The sequence below is a fragment of the Ahaetulla prasina genome, chromosome 5, assembly GCF_028640845.1.
Source record: "Ahaetulla prasina isolate Xishuangbanna chromosome 5, ASM2864084v1, whole genome shotgun sequence".
Lineage (NCBI taxonomy): Eukaryota > Metazoa > Chordata > Lepidosauria > Squamata > Colubridae > Ahaetulla > Ahaetulla prasina.
Window position 1 is genome coordinate 12,595,806 of NC_080543.1, and position 18,429 is coordinate 12,614,234.

The 18,429-nt window shown below is 44.1% G+C and overlaps 1 protein-coding gene across 1 annotated transcript in view; it reads right to left on the reverse strand.

The window, feature by feature from the left end:
- The window catches only part of NOX4 (NADPH oxidase 4), a 157,973-nt gene that overhangs the window by 112,217 nt on the left and 27,327 nt on the right, over positions 1-18,429 (reverse strand). The window contains exons 5-8 of the mRNA XM_058186635.1: positions 17,973-18,070; positions 14,879-14,906; positions 13,115-13,187; positions 9,908-9,988 (exon numbers count right to left, since the gene is read on the reverse strand). Of these exons, the coding sequence (XP_058042618.1) occupies positions 9,908-9,988; positions 13,115-13,187; positions 14,879-14,906; positions 17,973-18,070 (280 nt within the window). The remainder of the gene's footprint in view (positions 1-9,907; positions 9,989-13,114; positions 13,188-14,878; positions 14,907-17,972; positions 18,071-18,429) is intronic.

Genomic DNA, 18,429 nt, shown 5'->3' on the forward strand with positions numbered 1-18,429 from the left:
TAAGTCATCATTTTTAACAGTCGAAGAGAAAACACGTAAGTACAAGGACTCTTCTTAAACAGAAAATGAAGCCCTGCCGAAGTGAAAATTATTTAATCCCAACTTCTATCTCATGACGATATTGAAGTGGAATATAATTACCACTTCAGCATCTGGGGATTCTCCTTTAAAAAATTGCAATTACTTTCCCTGTCATTTGCTCCGGAAAAGTAGCAGGCAGCCTTCTGTTCTTTAACCAAAAATCTGTAAATTAAAAGGAGTCCTTGATTTATGACTGGCCCCTTAGTGACTGTTTAAAGTGGCAATGGATGGATCCTTCCCCAAAAGATACCAATTTCAATGGCTGACCTCACCACTCCTTGTGATCATGTGATCACCTTTCGGATGCTCAGCAACCTACCACATTTATTACATCGTTTGCAGCGTTCTGTGGTCACATGACCACAATTTATGGGGTGTGTTGTTGTTGTTTTGCTGAAAGCCAGAATGTACTACCCGCTTTATGATTGTCACAATTTACAACTGCACAGGTAGGTCAGGATTGAGAACTATTCATTTAGTGACCATTCAAAGAAACAGCGGCACTGAAAAAGTGAGTAAGGGTCATTTTTTTATATACTTATACAGTCATTGCAGTGTCCCGGGGTCACGTGAACAAAATTTGGCTGCTTGGCAACTGACTCACATTTATGACGGTGGCCGTGTCCTGGGGGTCACGTGATCCCCTTTTGCGACCTTCTGACAAGCAAAGCCAAGGGGGAAGCCAGATTCACTTAACAACCGTGTTACTATCATAACAATGGCAGCGATTCACTTAACAACTGTGGCAAGAAGGTTGTAAAATGTGGTAAAACTCCCTTAACGACTGTTACTTAGCAACAAAAACTTCGGGTTCAACCTATAATGTAAAGGTAAAGGTTCCCCTCGCACACACGTGCTAGTCATTCCCGACTCTAGGGGGCGGTGCTCATCTCCATTTCAAAGCCGAAGAGCCAGCGCTGTCCGAAGACGTCTCCATGGTCATGTGGCCGGCATGACTCAACGCCAAAAGCGCACAAAACGCTGTTACCTTCCCACCAAAGGTGGCCCCTATTTTTCTACTTGCATTTTTATGTGTTTTCAAACTGCTAGGTTGGCAGAAGCTGGAACAAGTAATGGGAGCTCACCCCATTACGTGGCACTAGGGATTCGAACTGCTGAACTGCCAACCTTTCGATCGCCAAGCTCAGTGTCTTAGCCACTGAGCCACCGCATCCCCTAATCTGTAATGAGGCGGCTCCAATTTCTTATAACAAAAAAATTATCCTCTTCCTCCAGTCTTCCTGGGGCTAAAAATTCAAATCAGTTGTTTGAATGGGCCTCCTCACCAGACTGTGACGTTTAAATGTGAAATGGAAGGTCAAGAACTCTTGCAGAGACAGAAAATGAGTTCTATTTGGATTTCAGGAGAAAAAAATTCTCTTTACCATGCTGATGTTTTCAGGAGGAAACAAGGAGAAACTGTCTGGAAGTTAAGTCAAAGCAACTGGACTTCTTTTTTTCTTGGGCTGAAATGTATCTTTACTTATCCCAGTAGCTTCTTCAGTCTCACGTCAGACTAAAGAAGCTAATCGGATAAGCAGCAAAATGTTTCAAGGAGAAAGGTGGAAGGGAGAAAAGCAGAAGTGAGAGGGAGGGAGACAGGAAGGAAGGAAGGAAGGAAGGAAGGAAGGAAGGAAGGAAGGAAGGAAGGAAGGAAGGAGGAGAACGAGGGAAAAAAAGAAAGGAAAGAAGATAAGGAAGGAAGGAGAAAGGAGGAAGGAAGGAAGGAAGGAAGGAGGCAGAAGTGAGAATGAGGGGGAAAAAGAAAGAAAGGAAAGAAGATAAGGAAGGAGAAAGGAGGAAGGAAGGAAGGAAGGAAGGAAGGAAGGAAGGAAGGAAGGAAGGAAGGAAGGAAGGCAGCAGTGAGAAGGAGGGAGAAAGAGAAAGGAAGGAAAGAAGGAGGAAGGAGGAAGGAGGGAAGGAAGGAAGGGAGGGAGAAAGGCAGAAGTGAGAAGGAGGGAGAAAGAGAAAGGAAGGAAAGAAGATAAGGAATGAAAGAAGAAGGAAGGAAGGAAGGCCGAATCTCTCCTGCGGAGATTAGCATTTTTAGAACCTGAGAAGGATCACATTTGGAAAGAGAGGTGTTTGTTTAAGACACTTTCTCCTGAGAGAAACATTACACTAGATCTTTTTATCACTGTCTTGAATCTTTGCCAATGTACACAATCCATTATTGCAATGTTAGAAATCCACAAAGCCCTTGACAGACGTGGTGCTCCATTATTCACTTCCAAGCCCTTGGCCTGTCTCAAGAGAGAACACCTAAAATAAAAAAGAACGGATATCTATTTTTCATTCAGAGTTGAAATATCTTCCCCAGTTACATGGTCCCGTTCAGAAACTCCAAACGGCGTTGGAACGGAGATTTGGGGTTAGGCGAAAGGAAGATTTTGAGGAGTAGAGAACAAACTTTCCATTATATTTTCTGCAGAATATCCATATGTGGAATCATCTATTGAAGAGAGGCAGACCTGACCTTGGGAGCAAGAAAGGAGTAAACAAACCACTAAGTTGAGGGGAAGGAGAAGTTTCAGAAAAGATTACAAATTGTCGTCAACTTATGTTACTATTCAAAGTTACCACGGCCATACCTTAGAGCAGGACTGTCAAACTCGATTTCATTGAGGGCCACATCAGGGTTGTGTTTGACATCGGAGAGCCAGGAGGTGCGGGGCGGGGGGATCGTGGTCATGGTGTGTGTTTGACACAAGTTCAAGCCAAAAATGGGCCATTTGGAGGTCTCGTGGGCCTCCTCATGGCCTGTTTTTGGCTGGCAGAGTGCTTCTGGAGGCCACGGAGGCCAAAACCAGGCCACGCAGGGGCCACACATCAGCCCCCCATTGGCCACCAGAGGCACCATGGGCCACTCCTTTGATATTTCCGGGATGGCCCCGTGGACTAGATTTAAGTGGCCCACAGGCCGGATCCAGTTCGCGGATCTTGAGTTTGACACCCCTGCTGTCATGTCCCACTCCTCCGCTGATGGCCAGGTCAGGGAAATCCGAATCAGGTGTGCCTCTGCAGCTCTGCCAAAGTCCCAGCAAAGTTCTCAAGGCAGGCAGGAGACCAGTAAGTGACTTCAGCATGATAAGGTAGACTTTGCCTGACTCAGAGACTGCCAGAAAGCAGATCCTTTATATAGGCCATGGGGTGTGGCTCCATGACTCAGCACTTATCCAGGCCTCCCTTCCTTCTGTTGCCGCCGCCTATCAATTCTCCTGAAGCGAGGGTCACTCCAGTCTGCAGCTGTTGGTAATTGACCTTCCTCAGGCTCACATGCTGTGGGGAAGGGGGAGGGGTCTAGTTGCTCCGTTTGCCTGGGCATGGAGCCAGAGCTGGGGGCTGGAGGCACTTCTTCCTCCTCGGCCTGTCTGGGCATGGAGCCAGGGCTGGGGCCGGGAGTCATGCTAGGACATTCCTCAGCGTTCGGAAGCAGATAAGATGGGCCCGGCTGCGGGGAAAGCGGACGAGGCACAACACCTGCCTTAGAGTTACTTAGGACCCAGACTGTAAGTTACGATAGTCATCCCCCACATTGTTTTCCCCTAATCCAACTTCTGGCACTTGGCAACAAAGCTGCACTTACTCCTGGTTGCAATGACCAGAGGCAGAATACAGTTAATCTTCAACTTACAACAGTTTGTTTAGTGACCGTTCAAAGTTACAGAGGCACTGAAAATAGTGTCTTATGACCGTTTTTCTCACTTATGACCATTGCAGTATCCCTATGGTTATGTGATTTACATTCAGATACTTGAGAACTGGTTCATATTTATGATGAAATGACGCTACATGGCACTGCACATCGGAACAACTAGACATCAGGACAGTTTTCACCCCATGCCATCACTTTGTTAAATAACTAATTCTCACAACACTGTCAAACTATCTAGAAAGGCAGTATTGCCATCATTATTCTCATCTTCCCTATTACCTAATTCCTTATCTTCTTATGACTATAACTTAGTTGCTTGTATCTTACAATTTATATTGTTTACTTAATATCCTAGTATGATTTATATTGATTGCTTGTTTAGTACCCATGACTATCACTAAGTGTTGTATCTAATGTTTTATGATGAATGTATTTTTACAATGACTATGATAATGATCTATCACTACTGTTGTATGTATGCTGAGAGTTTATGCACCGGAGACAAATTCCTTGTGTGTCTAATCACACTTGGCCAAAAAGAGAATTCTAATTCTAGTTCTAATTCTAATTTGTCAGAGAATATTTATGAACTGGCATAGAGGCATGGTAACAAGGTCAGCCAATGAATAGGCATAGCAACGAAGTCAGACAATTGGGAGCTGAGACAGACTGGAGTCTTGGTCTGCAGCTTCTGAGTTTGTGCAGAGAAACTGAAACCAGTGTGACCTTGTCTGCTCTGCTGAAATGAAACTAACTGTTCTCTCCTGCCTTGTTTTTGCCTGTTGAAAGAATCAACTATTGGTGTTGTAAAATTTACTTCATGTATTACTGTGTATATAAAGAGAAGTTAATGAATCCTGCTGCCTCAGTCTACCTGTGTGTGTTTCTGGATTTGATTTCTGCAACAAACTCTGATATAATTCTAATTAATTCTAATTCTGGTTGCAGTGCCCCAGGGTCATGTGATTATATTTTGCGATCTTCTGACAAGAAAAGTCAATGGGGAAGCCAAATTCACTTAACCGCCGGGATACTAATTTAGCAACAATCTGGATGCTTGACTCATATCTTCCCGCCTGGACTATTGCAATGCTCTCTACATGGGGCTCCCCTTGAAGAGCACCCGGAGGCTCCAGTTAGTCCAGAATGCGGCCGCGCGGGTGATAGAGGGAGCACCGCGTTGCTCCCATATAACACCCATCCTGCGCGGTCTACACTGGCTACCAGTAGCCTTTCGGGTGCAATTCAAGGTTTTGGTTACCATCTTTAAAGCGCTCCATGGCTTAGGACCGGTATACCTTCGAGACCGCCTTCTGCCACCGATTGCCTCCCAACGACCTGTGCGCTCCCACAGAGTGGGCCTCCTCAGGGTGCCTTCGACCAAACAATGTAGGTTGGTGACCCGCAGGGGGAGGGCCTTCTCTGTGGCGGCACCAGCCCTATGGAACGAGCTTCCTCCGGGACTACGACAACTCCCCGACCTCCGGACCTTCGGACGTGAACTGAAGACTTTATTATTTCAGCGCGCTGGACTAGCCTAAGAATAAAATGTTTTAACTAAATTTTAAGGGTTTTTAATGGGTTTTTACCGTTTTTAGTGATTTGGCTATGATAATATTTAGTTTTAATTGGGTTTTTAATGCTTATTTATTATATTGTTTTAATATGCCTGTGAACCGCCCCGAGTCCTACGGGAGATGCTGCGGTATAAAAGTATGATTAATAAATAAATAAAATAAATAAAAAATGATGGTTGCAGTGTCCCTGGGTCATGTGATCTCCTTTTGCGACCTTCTGACAAGCAAAGTCAATAGGGAAACCAGAGTTATTTAACAACCGTGTTACTAATTTAACTGTCAGCTTTGGATGCCATATTGGCCGAAGGCTTCCATGCTGCTACTTTCTCATGTGTAGGAAAGTAGGAGGGGGGATTTGGTACAAGGGGCCATTAGACATAATAACATTCTTCCTGCCAGTCCAGGTCATCTGGAGAAGGAGTGGTCGGTGTGATTTCTCGAGATGGGATGGTTGGCGATTGGAGCATGTGACTGGCAGACGGGTCAAGGGGGTGGTGGTTTTGGAGTTTGTATTACTGAGGAAAAACCCGGATCTCCAGATTCGGAGTTTATCCAGCTGTGCCAGTTTACCTATGCTAGTAAAAGAACTTTGAAAGATGTTTGCTTAAGAGTCTTTTCTGCAGGAGGGGGGTTTTCTGGAACGCTGACATTAGCAGCCACAGTGATTCACTTAACAAACATGGCAATAAAAATCCTAAAATGGAGCAAAACAGACTTAACTCATGTCTCATAAACTCTGCGCTCAGTCTACGGGGTGCAAATCAAATCAGCTAAAAACCAGTTTTAGCTCAGGTGTCTGGAGAAAAGTTCTTTACTGGGTGAGGAAAAAAAATACACAACGTTTTGTACGTAACAAGAATGATACGATTTGCCATAATGCTCTCTCTCTCCTGGATTTACCTCAATCTTGTTGGTTAAGTGGGAGTGAAGAGATTAAGAGGTACAAGGACCGCTAATGCTCCATCCTTTGACAATCTTGTTCTTTGTTTGGGAAATGTCAGGAAAGGTCACTCAAACATTTTGTCTTTACAATGATTTTTCTAGCCCACATAGCAACTAGGAAGAGATGACAATTATATACATATATATCTTCTCTTGTCTATGTATCAAATCCCTTTTTTGAAAAGCGCCTGTCGTCCTTTAAAAAAAAAGAAATAGGAGACACATAGGAAAATGGTAACAGGTACATCTGAGTGGCCTTGTGTAGGCTGAGAAGCTCAATGGGGTCAGGTCTTGTTAGTACTTGCTAGAGATCTCAAAAAAATCCCAGGATTGAAGGTTTGAGTGGGAAGTTAAAAATCATCAAGGAAGAAAGTAATGGAAAGTCAAAACTTACATGGATCATTCAGCTACTAGACTAGTATTCATGGAATCACAGGGTTGGAAGTAGAGGTGGTATTCAGCCGGTTTGGAACGGTTTGCTTGAACCGGTAGTGGAAATCGTGGGTGGGCCTGCCCACGCGCCCCAATTCTATGCCATCCTATTTAGGCACGTTTTTGAGGCCCGCTGCATGCGCGGAAGGTGCGTGCATGAGCAAAGCATATGTTTGGAAGGCAGGCGCGCACATGAACCAGGCGAGCGTGCTCATGAAGCGAACATGCGCGCGCGGGGTGAACCAGTAGTAACCTAATGTGAAACCCACTGTTGGTTGGAAGGATCCTGGAGATCTTCTAGTCCAGGGGTCTCCAACCTCGGCAACATTGAGCCCGGTGGACTTCAACTCCCAGAATTCCCCAGCCAGCTTTGCCTAAATGTGCCTAAATTCTGGGAGTTGAAGTCCTCCAGGCTCAAAGTTGCCAAGGTTGGAGACCCGTGTTCTAGTCCAAGGCAGGAGACCTCATACCATCTTGGACAAAAGGTTGTCCAATCTTTTCTTGAAAGCCTACAGCGACAGAGCACCCACAAGTCCAGGAGGCAAGCTGTTCCATTGCTTAGTGTCAGGAAATTCCTCTTTATTTCTAGTTGGAGCTCCCTCTGCTGAGCTTCCTTTCATTGATTCATGGCCTAACCACAATGCTGTGGAGAATCAATCAATGTCCTCTTTCATGTATTGTTGAAGCATTGTAAGCCACCCAGAGTTGCTCTTGACAACGAGATGAGTGGCATGTAAATTTAATGCATACCGTATTTCTCGGAGTATAAGATGCACTTTTCCCCTCCCTAAAAGTGGGTGAAAATTTCAGTGCATCTTATAGACCGAATACGGGCCCATTTATGAGCTCCCGAACCCTCCACGTGTCGAATTTTCGCCCTCCCCGGCCCCCAGAAGCACTCTGCAGTGCTCTGCACAGACCGTTTTCACCAAAAATGGGCCTGTCTTGGGGCTCCCAAAACCCTCTGTGCATTGCATTTTTGCCCACCTTAGCCCCCAGAAGCACTCTGGAAGCCAAAACTGGGTGCTTTTTTGGCAAAAACTGGACACGTGGAGGGTTCGGGAGGCCAAAACTGGGCCTGTTTTTGTCCTGCACAGGGCTTTTGGGGGCTGGGGAGGGCAAAAATAGGACCCACAGAGGCCAAAAACTATTTTTTTTCTTGTTTTCTTCCTCTAAATCTAGGTGCATCTTATAGTCCAGTGCGTCTTATATAGTGGTGGGTTGCCCCCAGTTCGGACCAGTTCTTGCAAACCTGCAGTAAAACTGGGAGGAGGCTCTGCCTACTGACCCCAATGTCATCAACTCAGCTCCAAATTTCAGTTGCTCAGCGAGACAGTTGTTCAGCTGTCACCCATTTGACACCCGTTCTGGCTACAGTGGTTAAGTGAGTCACTGCACTTGTTAAGTCATTTAACACGGTTGCTAAATGAATCAGGCTCCCCCCCCTTGACTTTGCTTGTCAGAAGGTCGCAAAGGGGGATCACATGACCCCGGGACCCTGCAACCGTCATAAATATGAGTCAGTTGCCAAGCATCTGAATTTTGATCACATGACCATGCAACTCACATGCAAATGTTGTGAGTGTGAAAAATAATCGTAAGTCACTTTTTCTAGTGCTGTTGTAACTTCAAACGGTTGCTGATCGAACTCTTGTAAGTCGAGGACTATCTGTATGCTTCTACGTCCTGACTGCCCCTTTAAAAATAAGTCAACGGAATAATATCCTAACATTTAAAACTGGAGAAGACAAGGAAACGATTGTCCAGGGGTGTCAAACCTGATCCCACTGCAGGCCGTATCGGGATTTTGTTTGCCCTTAGAGGGCAGGGGTGGGCGTGGCCTGGTCATCACAGCTAACTGGGTGGGTGTGGCCAGGATGGGACGGGGATAGGGTGGCACGGGCTAGACCCTCACCATCTCCGGGCCGGCCCTGCAGGACAATTCTGGGCCTATCATGGATTTAACACATCTGTGATAGCCTATGTTATGGCCCGCTGACAGCCAGCAGAGCTGGCAACAGAGTCAGACAGTTAGGAGGTTGGGGAGGAACTTGGGCCAGTCCTGGGGGCTTGGGAAAGCTCAGACAAGGGCTCTGTGTCGGAGGCAGAGAGGGAGTTAGACAGCAGTGAGGCAGAGGAGCAGCTGGAGCCCATTCCCAGTGTGCGCATGCACAGAGCTGCCAGAAGACAAGAACAACTCAGAAAGCAGGGTCGACTCAGGAGTAAAGCCACACCTTGGAGGTGATTGGCCCTCCCATAGGAAATAAAAGAGAAGTGAACAGGGAGTGGGCTTTTGCAGAAAACAATTAGTTCATTCCAGAGAGACTCTGTGCCAAGTTTTGCCTTGTACTGCGTTTGGAACGTGGCAGCTTGCCAACGCAATAAGGTGTGTTGAGAAATATTCCTTTGAAAAACTGTTTGGACAAACCTTGCTGACTGTGAATGAACTTAATTCACAGTCCTGTAAATAAAAGAGGTTTCAAAGAGGGATCAATTCCTGCCTCCCTCCTGCTTGTTAAGGGAGCCTAGGTCAGAACAGCCTGACAGCTTTCATCCCAATTCATCTGCAAGCATGCTAGATAACTGTTGACAGATTGACTCTGTTTTGGAACTGTAGTGTTCTGTCCCCCCCTTGCCTCCATCTGAGTGATGGCTTAATTAGCCGGCACTATCAGCTCTGGCAGCAAACTAGCGAGCGTCTGCCAAGTGTCTCTGTTATCTCTCTCAACACCAATGAGTCACCCAGGAACAAACAGTACTTCAGCTCTTAGTTAAGCAGTTAATTTCCTTGCTACGAAGAGGCACAGCAGCTCTTACTCCCTTTATATCCTGTGGGGTGTGGCTCCATGACTCAGCACTTCCTAGGCCTGCCCCACCCCTGCTTCTGTTGTTCCCGCCTCTCCTGCCTATGTAACCTAGGGTCCAGCCAGGCCTGATTGCCATCAGCTGGGTCTGGAGGCGTGGCCTGGAGGGGGGAAAGAGTCAGGGGACGGAGGCCTCGTTATCTCTTCCACCTGGCCTGCCTCTGGCTCCTGGAGCTGAGCCAGGGAAGCCGGTGCTCCTGAGGTAAGTCCTGATGGCCCTTCCAAGTCACTTTCTGGCAGGAGGCTTGGCTCGGGGGGGAGGGGCGTAGACACAACATGTAGTTTTGCCAAACCATGCACCGACAACACAAGATCTTAATATGACACACTTGCCTTCCTTCCACAGAAGCACTTACCTAGAAACATGCAGCATCAGCAGCAAATAGAAGACAAAAGAGAGGTTGTGGGTATACCAAAATATGTCATAATCTGAAACCCTGCAAAGACCAAAAAGAACAGATAAATAACTGGGCAAACAAAGAATTTTTCATTGTTACGCTCTGAAGCGCTGAGTAGGCCAAAATTTAATTACTCAAACCTGGATTTATTCCAGACGATTGTCATTGTTGTTGTTTTTTCATTTTCTTTCTAAAAGAAAGGCGTTTTAAAGAAAAGACATGATTGTTTACCCCCGGGAGTATTTTGTGCAAAAGAAGATTTTTCTAAAAGACGAAGGATGAGGAAAAGAGAAAAATCGAGAAAAAAATGACAACTCTTTTCAAATACTTAATTGGATGTTAACACAGAAACGTGTCAAGGTCTGTCCTCCATCATTTTAAAGTGCAGGATGCGGAATAATGGATATAAGAATAATGGATTTCAGTTACAGAAAGGCAGATAGCGAATGAATGTTAGAAGACATTTCTTAACAGTAGGAGCCGTTCGACAAGGCAATCAATCATCTTGAGAAATGGTGAACTTCTCTTTCAATTAGAATTTGGAAAGTTATATTTTTGGGAACAGTTTAATTTTGGATTCCTGTATTGAGCAAGTAGTTGATGTTGAGACTTTGGGGGGGGTGGGAAAGGTGCAGATGAGCAACTAAGAGGATTAAAGGCCGGGAGACATTTGAAAAATGATTGCAGGATTTGGGTTTGGCTAGTCTAGGGGCTAAGGCTATGGTTTTCCCAGTTGCAATGTATGGCTGTGAAGGTTGGACCATAAGGAAGGCTGAGCGCCGAAGAATTGAGGCCTTTGAACTCTGGTGCTGGAGAAGACTCCTGCGAGTCCCTTGGATGGCAAGGCGATCAAACTAGTCAGTCCCAGAGGAGATCAACCCTGACTGCTCTTTAGAAGGCCAGATCCTGAAGATGAAACTCAAATACTTTGGCCACCTGATGAGAAGGAAGGACTCACTGGAGAAGAGCCTAATGCTGGGAACAATTGAGGGCAAAACAAGAATGCGACGGCAGAGAACGAGGTGGCTGGATGGACTCACAGAAGCAGTAGGTATGAACTTAAATGGACTCCGGAGGATGGTAGAGGATAGGAAGGCCTGGAGGAATGTTGTCCATGGGGCCGCGATGGGTCGGACATGAGTTCGCAACTAACATTAAGTCTAGAGAAAAGAAGCAATGGGGCAGGGGCACTTCATTGGAAGCCAGCTGGGATAGTTGTAAATCATGACCATGGGACCTGATATGTTGCAACCATGATAATACATGCCAGTTGCTGAGGACCCAAATGTTGATCATGTGACTATTTTCACGAAAATCACGTGAAAACCAGTCCATTTTTTTCACAGCTGTTATAACTTCGAACATTGCTGTTGTAACGTCGAACAGTTGTTAAATAAATGCTTGTAAGTCCAGAACTATCTACTGGTTGGGGGATTTTGGAAGTCCCACAGATCTTAAAAGTTAATGCGATTGAGTAACCCTCCTCTGGAGCAGGGGTCTCCAACCTTGTCAACTTTAAGACTTGTGGACTTCAACTCCCAGAATTCCTCAGCCAGCTTTGCTGGCTGAGGAACTCTGGGAGTTGAAGTCCACAAGTCTTAAAGTTGACAAGGTTGGAGACCCCTGCTCTGGAGCATTATAGAGGTTGAAAAGAAATCTGAGGTGTCTAGTCCCCCCAAAATTGTATGTCATTTGCATCTGAATATTTTGTTTTACTTCCTTTCCTACATTTATGCACTGTACGATGGAAACCAAAATAGCCCGATTAATTATTATAATCCTTGCATTCAGTTTCAGTTCTGTTCCTTAGTGTTTTCTTTTGCTTTGATTACACCCCAAAAGCTCTTTTTAGCAGCTGTTGGCATTCCTTGACATTCCTAGCTTATTCAGTTTCACTTTCCTGACAATGGGAAAGTCCCTTTAAAAATTCATGGTGGTGATATGTTCTTCCATCTACAGTAGTGGCCAAAATTGTGGAAACCTTTTGGGAAAAGTGTATTTTTGAGTTTTGATAGGTAATAACAATGTCGGCTGGTGGCCCCCAGGGGTAGGGCCTTCTCTGTTGGAGCTCCTACGCTCTGGAACGAGCTTCCCCCTGGTTTACGTCAAGTGCCTGATCTTCGGACTTTTCGCCGTGAGCTGAAAACGCACCTATTTACTCAAGCGGGACTGGCCTAAAATTTTATTGTGGTTATTTATATTTTAATGTTTTAAATTGTTTTAAATTCGGCCTCCTTATAATATGTTTGTTTTAATTTCTTTTAATATTTATACTGTGATTTTTACTTGGCTGTACACCGCCCTGAGTCCTTCGGGAGAAGGGCGGTATAAAAATCGAATAAAATAAAATAAATAAATAAATAAATAAATAACACCACTTTTTGGGGAGTTTCAAGATAATCCTATTCAACTGCTGGAATGGCCTGGGAATAGCCCAGACAGGCCTTAATCTAATGGAAAATCTATGGAGCCAACTAAAGAAACTTGTTAGTCAGAAGCGACCCAGCAATAAAACCCAGTCAATAGAAACAATCATTCAATCTTGGTTTCACAGTATAACAGCTGCAGAACTAAAAGACTTGGTTCACTCCATGGGCAGAGGTTGTAAGGTCATAATTCATGCTAAAGGTTACCCAGCTAAGTATTAACTGACACGGTGATAATTTTTGTATATCTAGTTTTTTTCTATGGTGATCATTTTTGTAAATCTCGTTTTTTTCCACGTGTTTCACTTTTCTTCTTTATACTGTAACTGCTACTCTAATAGCAAATCCTTCATAAAAGTTATTGCACTACATTCTTGATTAAATTATCTTTCCATTGATATATAATTTTATGGTACTACTCCCCAAAAAAGTGGTGTTATTAGCTAGATTTAGAAAATACACTTTTCCCAAAAGGTTTCCACAATTTTAGCCACTATTGTATGTATGTAATTCCTCAGGCAACAATGCATATGCAATATTTTACCTCAGTGTTTCCCAATCTTGGCTATTTGGAGATGTGTGTACTTCAACTCCCAGAATTCCCTAGCTAGGCATTCTGGGAGTTGAAATCCACACATTTTCAAACGGCCAAGAAAGGGAAGCAACTGTTTTGATTGTTTGAACCAAATCCATGAATAGTTAAACCAATGTTTCATATAATGGTCAGACTGAATCTTACCTAATGGCATAAGTGGATGCGGTCGACATGAGGAACAAGATTAGCACCATAAGGACACCAGTTAATCCAGGAACTGAAACAAAAGCAAAACAGAATAGCTGTAAATTGTGTTTTAAAACTGTACTTTTCTCTTGGCACTACTATAAAAAATTACAATGGTTAAAGCCAGATGTTTTAAACCAGAACAGTTAGCCCTCTTTAATTTTAATGGATTTATTAGAAATAGGACTACTTGGAGTGGTGCAGTGGCCTAGAGGTGGAGTTCTCCCCTCACAATCAGGAGGCTGTGAGTTCGATCCTAGGTAGAGGAAGATATTTCTCTCTCTGGACACAATGAGAGTATATCTGCTGAACAAAACTCTGCATTGGCAACAGGAAGGGCATCCGGCCAGTAAAAATTCTGCTAGCGCCATTCAGTTTCCCAGACTCTACCCCGCAAGGGATTACGGGGTTGTTAAAAGATGATGATGATTTGAACTATGACTACTTCTGGATCCACTGGGTACAATTTTAAACATCCCATTCATCTGAGCACATGAGAAAAGGGAAAGAATGAGAGACCTCCGCAAGGAAAATTAATTACAGGTAGTCCTTGATTTACGAACACATTTGACCCCCCCAATTTTTTTGTTGCCAAATGAGACAGTTGTTAAGTGAATTTTGCCCACTTTACGACCTTTTCTTGCCACAGTGGTTAAGTGAATCTCTGCAATTAGTGACGTGGTTGTTAAGTAAATCCGCCTTTCCCATTAATTTTGCTTCTCTGAAGGCTGCTGAAGGTGATGATGTAATTTTGGGATACAGCAACTGTCAAAGTCTGTAGAGATTTTCAGTCATCCAGGTCATGGTTGTCCCCAAAGGTGCTGTTGTGTCTCGCCCGCTCCCCCTGTTGCAGCCGGGCCCCTCTTATCTCCTGCTGGACGCTGATAGTTCGGAAGAATGTCCTGGCATGCCTCCAGGCCCCAGCCCTGGCACCATGCCCAGACAGGCTGAGCAAGACGAAGGGCCTGACGTGCCTTCAGCCCCCAGTCCTGGCACCATGCCCAGGCAAACGGAGCAACTAAACCCCTCCCCCACAGCATGTGAGCCTGAAGAATGTGAGGCCAGTCATGAGCTAGCATTGCCAACAGCTGGAGGCTGGAGAGATCCTCGCTTCCGGAGAGTTGAGAGGCGACGTCAGCAAAAGGAAGGGAGGGGCAGGCCTGGATAAGTGCTGAGTCATGGAGCCACACCCCATTGCCTATATAAAGGATCTGCTTTCTGGCATTCTCTGAGTCAGGCAAAGTCTAACTTGGATTGCTGAAGTCACTTCCTGGTCTCCTGCCTGCCCTGAGAACTCTGATAAGACTTGGGCAGAGCTGCAGAGGCACGCTTGATACGGACTTCCCCGACCCGGCCGTCAGGGGAGGAATGGGACACGACAGGTGGTTTTTCAGCAGGTAACTGGACTTTCTTGTTTTTTTTCTTTTGAAGACATTTCGCTTTCACTCTTGGATGAGAAGCGAGACATCTTCAAAGAAAAAACAAGAAAGTCCAGTTCCCATCCTGAAAAAGCACCTTGGTGCAACTGTCATAAATACATTTTTTGAAATGCACAAACTATTGCATGCATCTCACACACCAAACGCGCACACTAAGACACAACCAGACAGCTCTGAGGATGAATGACAGGGCTGGTATTAAGAGCCCCCATTTTGTTTCTGTTTTTCAAAGCACCATCCAGAGGTTTCATTGCATAATTCAACAAAGCGTCTTCTCGGTTACCTGTTGTAAAAAGGAATTTCCTGGGATCCTAGAAAACAGAGACAGACACAAACAGTATGAATGATTTAGCAAAGCAGGAACAAGTCCATCAGTATTCTCAGCCATAGGCACGTTTCTGTAGATAAATTGCTGAGCTTGACTATTAACAAGCTGTCTAAATCATACAGTCATCTCTTATCTGAACCTTTTTAAAAAAAATTGATGGTCAGAAACTGTGGGGGATGGAGTAGACGTGGAATTGTCATTTTGAATAACAGAGTTAGAAGGGACCTTGGAGGTCTTCTAGTCCAACCCCCTGCTGAGGCAGGAAACCCTACATCACTTCAGACAAATGGTTATCCAACATCTTCTTAAAAACGTCCAGTGTTGGAGCATTCACAACTTCTGGAAACAAGTTTGTTCCACTGATTAATTGTTCTAACTGTCAGGAAATTTCTCCTTAGTTCTAAGTTGCTTCTTTCTTTGATTAGTTTCCACCCATTGCTTCTTGTTCTACCCTCAGGTGCTTTGGAGAATAGCTTGACTCCCTCTTCTTTGTGGCAACAAAGATATTGGAACACTGCTATCATGTCTCCCCTAGTCCTTCTTTTCATTAAACTAGGCATACCCAGTTCCTGCAACCGTTCTTCATATGTTTTATCCTCCAGTCCCCTAATCATCTTTGTTGCTCTTCTCTGCACTCTTTCTAGAGTCTCAGCATCTTTTTTACATCATGGTGACCAAAACTGAATGCAATATTCAAAGTGTGGCCTTACCAAGGCATTGTAAAGCGGTATTAACACTTCACGTGATCTTGATTCTATCCCTCTGTTTATGCAGCCTAGGACTGTGTTGGCTTTTGTGGCAGCTGCTGCACACAGCTGTCTCATATTTAAATGGTTGTCCACTAGGACTCCAAGATCCCTCTCACAGGTACTACTATTGAGCAAGACACATATATACTGTACCTGTGTGTTTTGCTTTTCTTGCCTAAATGTACAACATCTCCTAAGCAATTGGGTGTGAAAATGGAAGAGAATATATATATTATAAAAAATTGGACTCCCTAAATATATATCCAAACTAGAATATATTTGGGCACCAAACATCACCTTTTTCTGTTTGTTTGTTTGTTTGGAATGACAATATGGTTCTCAACATAAGGAAAAATATTAAAAAATGTAATTTAAAGTCAAACTGTACACCCATGATATGAACATTTGAGGAACACTGCCTGGACTTTAAACTGGAATTGTAAGGATTTGCCGATGGAAAGACTTGTTGTCTAAAAGTGCACTCCAGAAAGCCAATCTTGAGGATAGGAGCCGTTGTTGATGTAGTGGTTAGAATGCAGAACTGCAGGCTACTTCTGCTACCTGCCGGCTGCCTGTAATTTGGCAGTTGAAATCTCACCAGGCTCAAGGTTGGACTCAGCTTTCCATCCTTCTGAGATGGGTAAAATGAGAACCCAGATTGTTGGGGGCAATAGGCTGACTCTGTAAACCGCTTAGAGAGGGCTGTAAAAGCACCGTGAAGTGGTATATGAGTGCTATTGCAAAGGGAGCGAGGGAGGAAGGGATGGTGGAAGGGAAAGGGAGGAATGATGGAGGAAGGAAGGAAGGAAGGAAGGAGGGAGGGAGGGAGGGAGGGAAGGAGGGAGGAAGGAAGGAAGGAAGGAAGGAAGGAAGGAAGGAAGGAAGGAAGGAAGCCAAACAGTAGGTTAGAATGCAGCATTGCAAGTTAATTCTGCTGACTGCCAGCAGTTCAAATTTCATCAGCTCAAGGTGGACTCAGCCTTCCGTCCTTCCGAGGTGGGTAAAATGAGGACCCAGATTGTTAGGGGCAATTGGCTGACTCTGTAAACCGCTTAGACAGGGCTGTAAAGCAGTATACAAGTCTAAGTGGTATTGCTGATGCTTAACCTGAGAACAAAACTCACCATTGGGCATCCAGCTATCAGAAGAGAGCATTACATCTTTCTCCCTGACCTTCCCGAAAGTCTTCTCCGAGTTAGTGTCCTCCAGAAGAACAAACACTACAGCCCCCCCAATGTCAAATAAACAGGGCCTTTGTTGGGATTCCTGGCTGTTTTAGCTCCAGCTTATCTGGATAGTAGAAGTTGAATAGAATAGAATAGAATAGAATAGAATAGAATAGAATAGAATAGAATAGAATAGAATAGAATAGAATAGAATAATAGGATAGGATAGGATAGGATAGGATAGAATAGAATAGAATAGAATAGAATAGAATAGAATAGAATAGGATAATAGGATAGGATAGGATAGGATAGGATAGGATAGGATAGGATAGGATAGAATAGAATAGAATAGAATAGAATAGAATAGAATGATAGGATAGGATAGGATAGGATAGGATAGGATAGGATAGGATAGGATAGGATAGAATAGAATAGAATAATAGGATAGAATAGAATAGAATAGAATAGAATAGAATAGAATAGAATGATAGGATAGGATAGGATAGGATAGAATAGAATAAAATAGAATAGAATAAAATAGAATAGAATAGAATGATAGGATAGGATAGGATAGGATAGAATAGAATAGAATAGAATAGAATAGAATAGAATAGAATAGAATAGAATAGAATTGAATAGAATAATAGAATAGAACAGAATAACAGGATGGGATGGATGGGATAGGACAGAATAGAACAGAATAGAATAGAATAGAACAGAATAGAACAGAATAACAGGATAGGACAGGATAGGATAGGATGGGATGGGATAGGATGGGATAGGATAGGATGGGATGACAGGATAGAATAGAATAGAATAGGATAATAGGATAGGATAGGATAGGATAGGATAGGATAGGATAGGATAGGATAGGATAGGATAGGATAGGATAGGATAGAATAGAATAGAATAGAATAGAATAATAGGATAGGATAGGATAGGATAGGATAGGATAGGATAGGATAGGATAGGATAGGATAGGATAGGATAGGATAGGATAGGATAGGATAGGATAGGATACATGGAAGGGACCTAGGAGGTCTTCTAGTCCAACCCCCTGCTTAGGCAGGGAACCCTACACCACTTCATTAAAGATATCTCCCTGCCTGGCTGCCCAAGGTTCACTCCACTCACTTCACCACGGTAGCTGGCTGCATTGAGTGCGAGGAACTCTTCGCTGTAATTCACAGAGAAGTTCAAGGCATTCACCAGGTGGGCGGCAACATGGATCACTAAAATAAGAACAAAGAGATCATTTCACGAAAATGAAAACAGCAGAGATGTTTTTCCCCCAAATCTTCATTCCACCCTCGCGCAGTGCAGGTGCGACCTGCAAAGAAGTTCAAGATTTTTATGCAGATTCTCAGAGGCCTCCAGATCATGGATGTCTCAAAAAGTGCTTTTTCCCCCCAAAAGGCAACTGGATGATGTGGGGGTTTTTTTCCCCCTTAGGGAAGAAGAAGACTTTTCACTTCTCATCCAAGAAGCTTCATCAGTTCTGACTGGATGGTGGGGAGGGCAATGGAAGGTTTATATTTCTTTGCAGTCATCTGATCATTAGCATTCTTATAATCCAGTTGCCTCTTGAAAA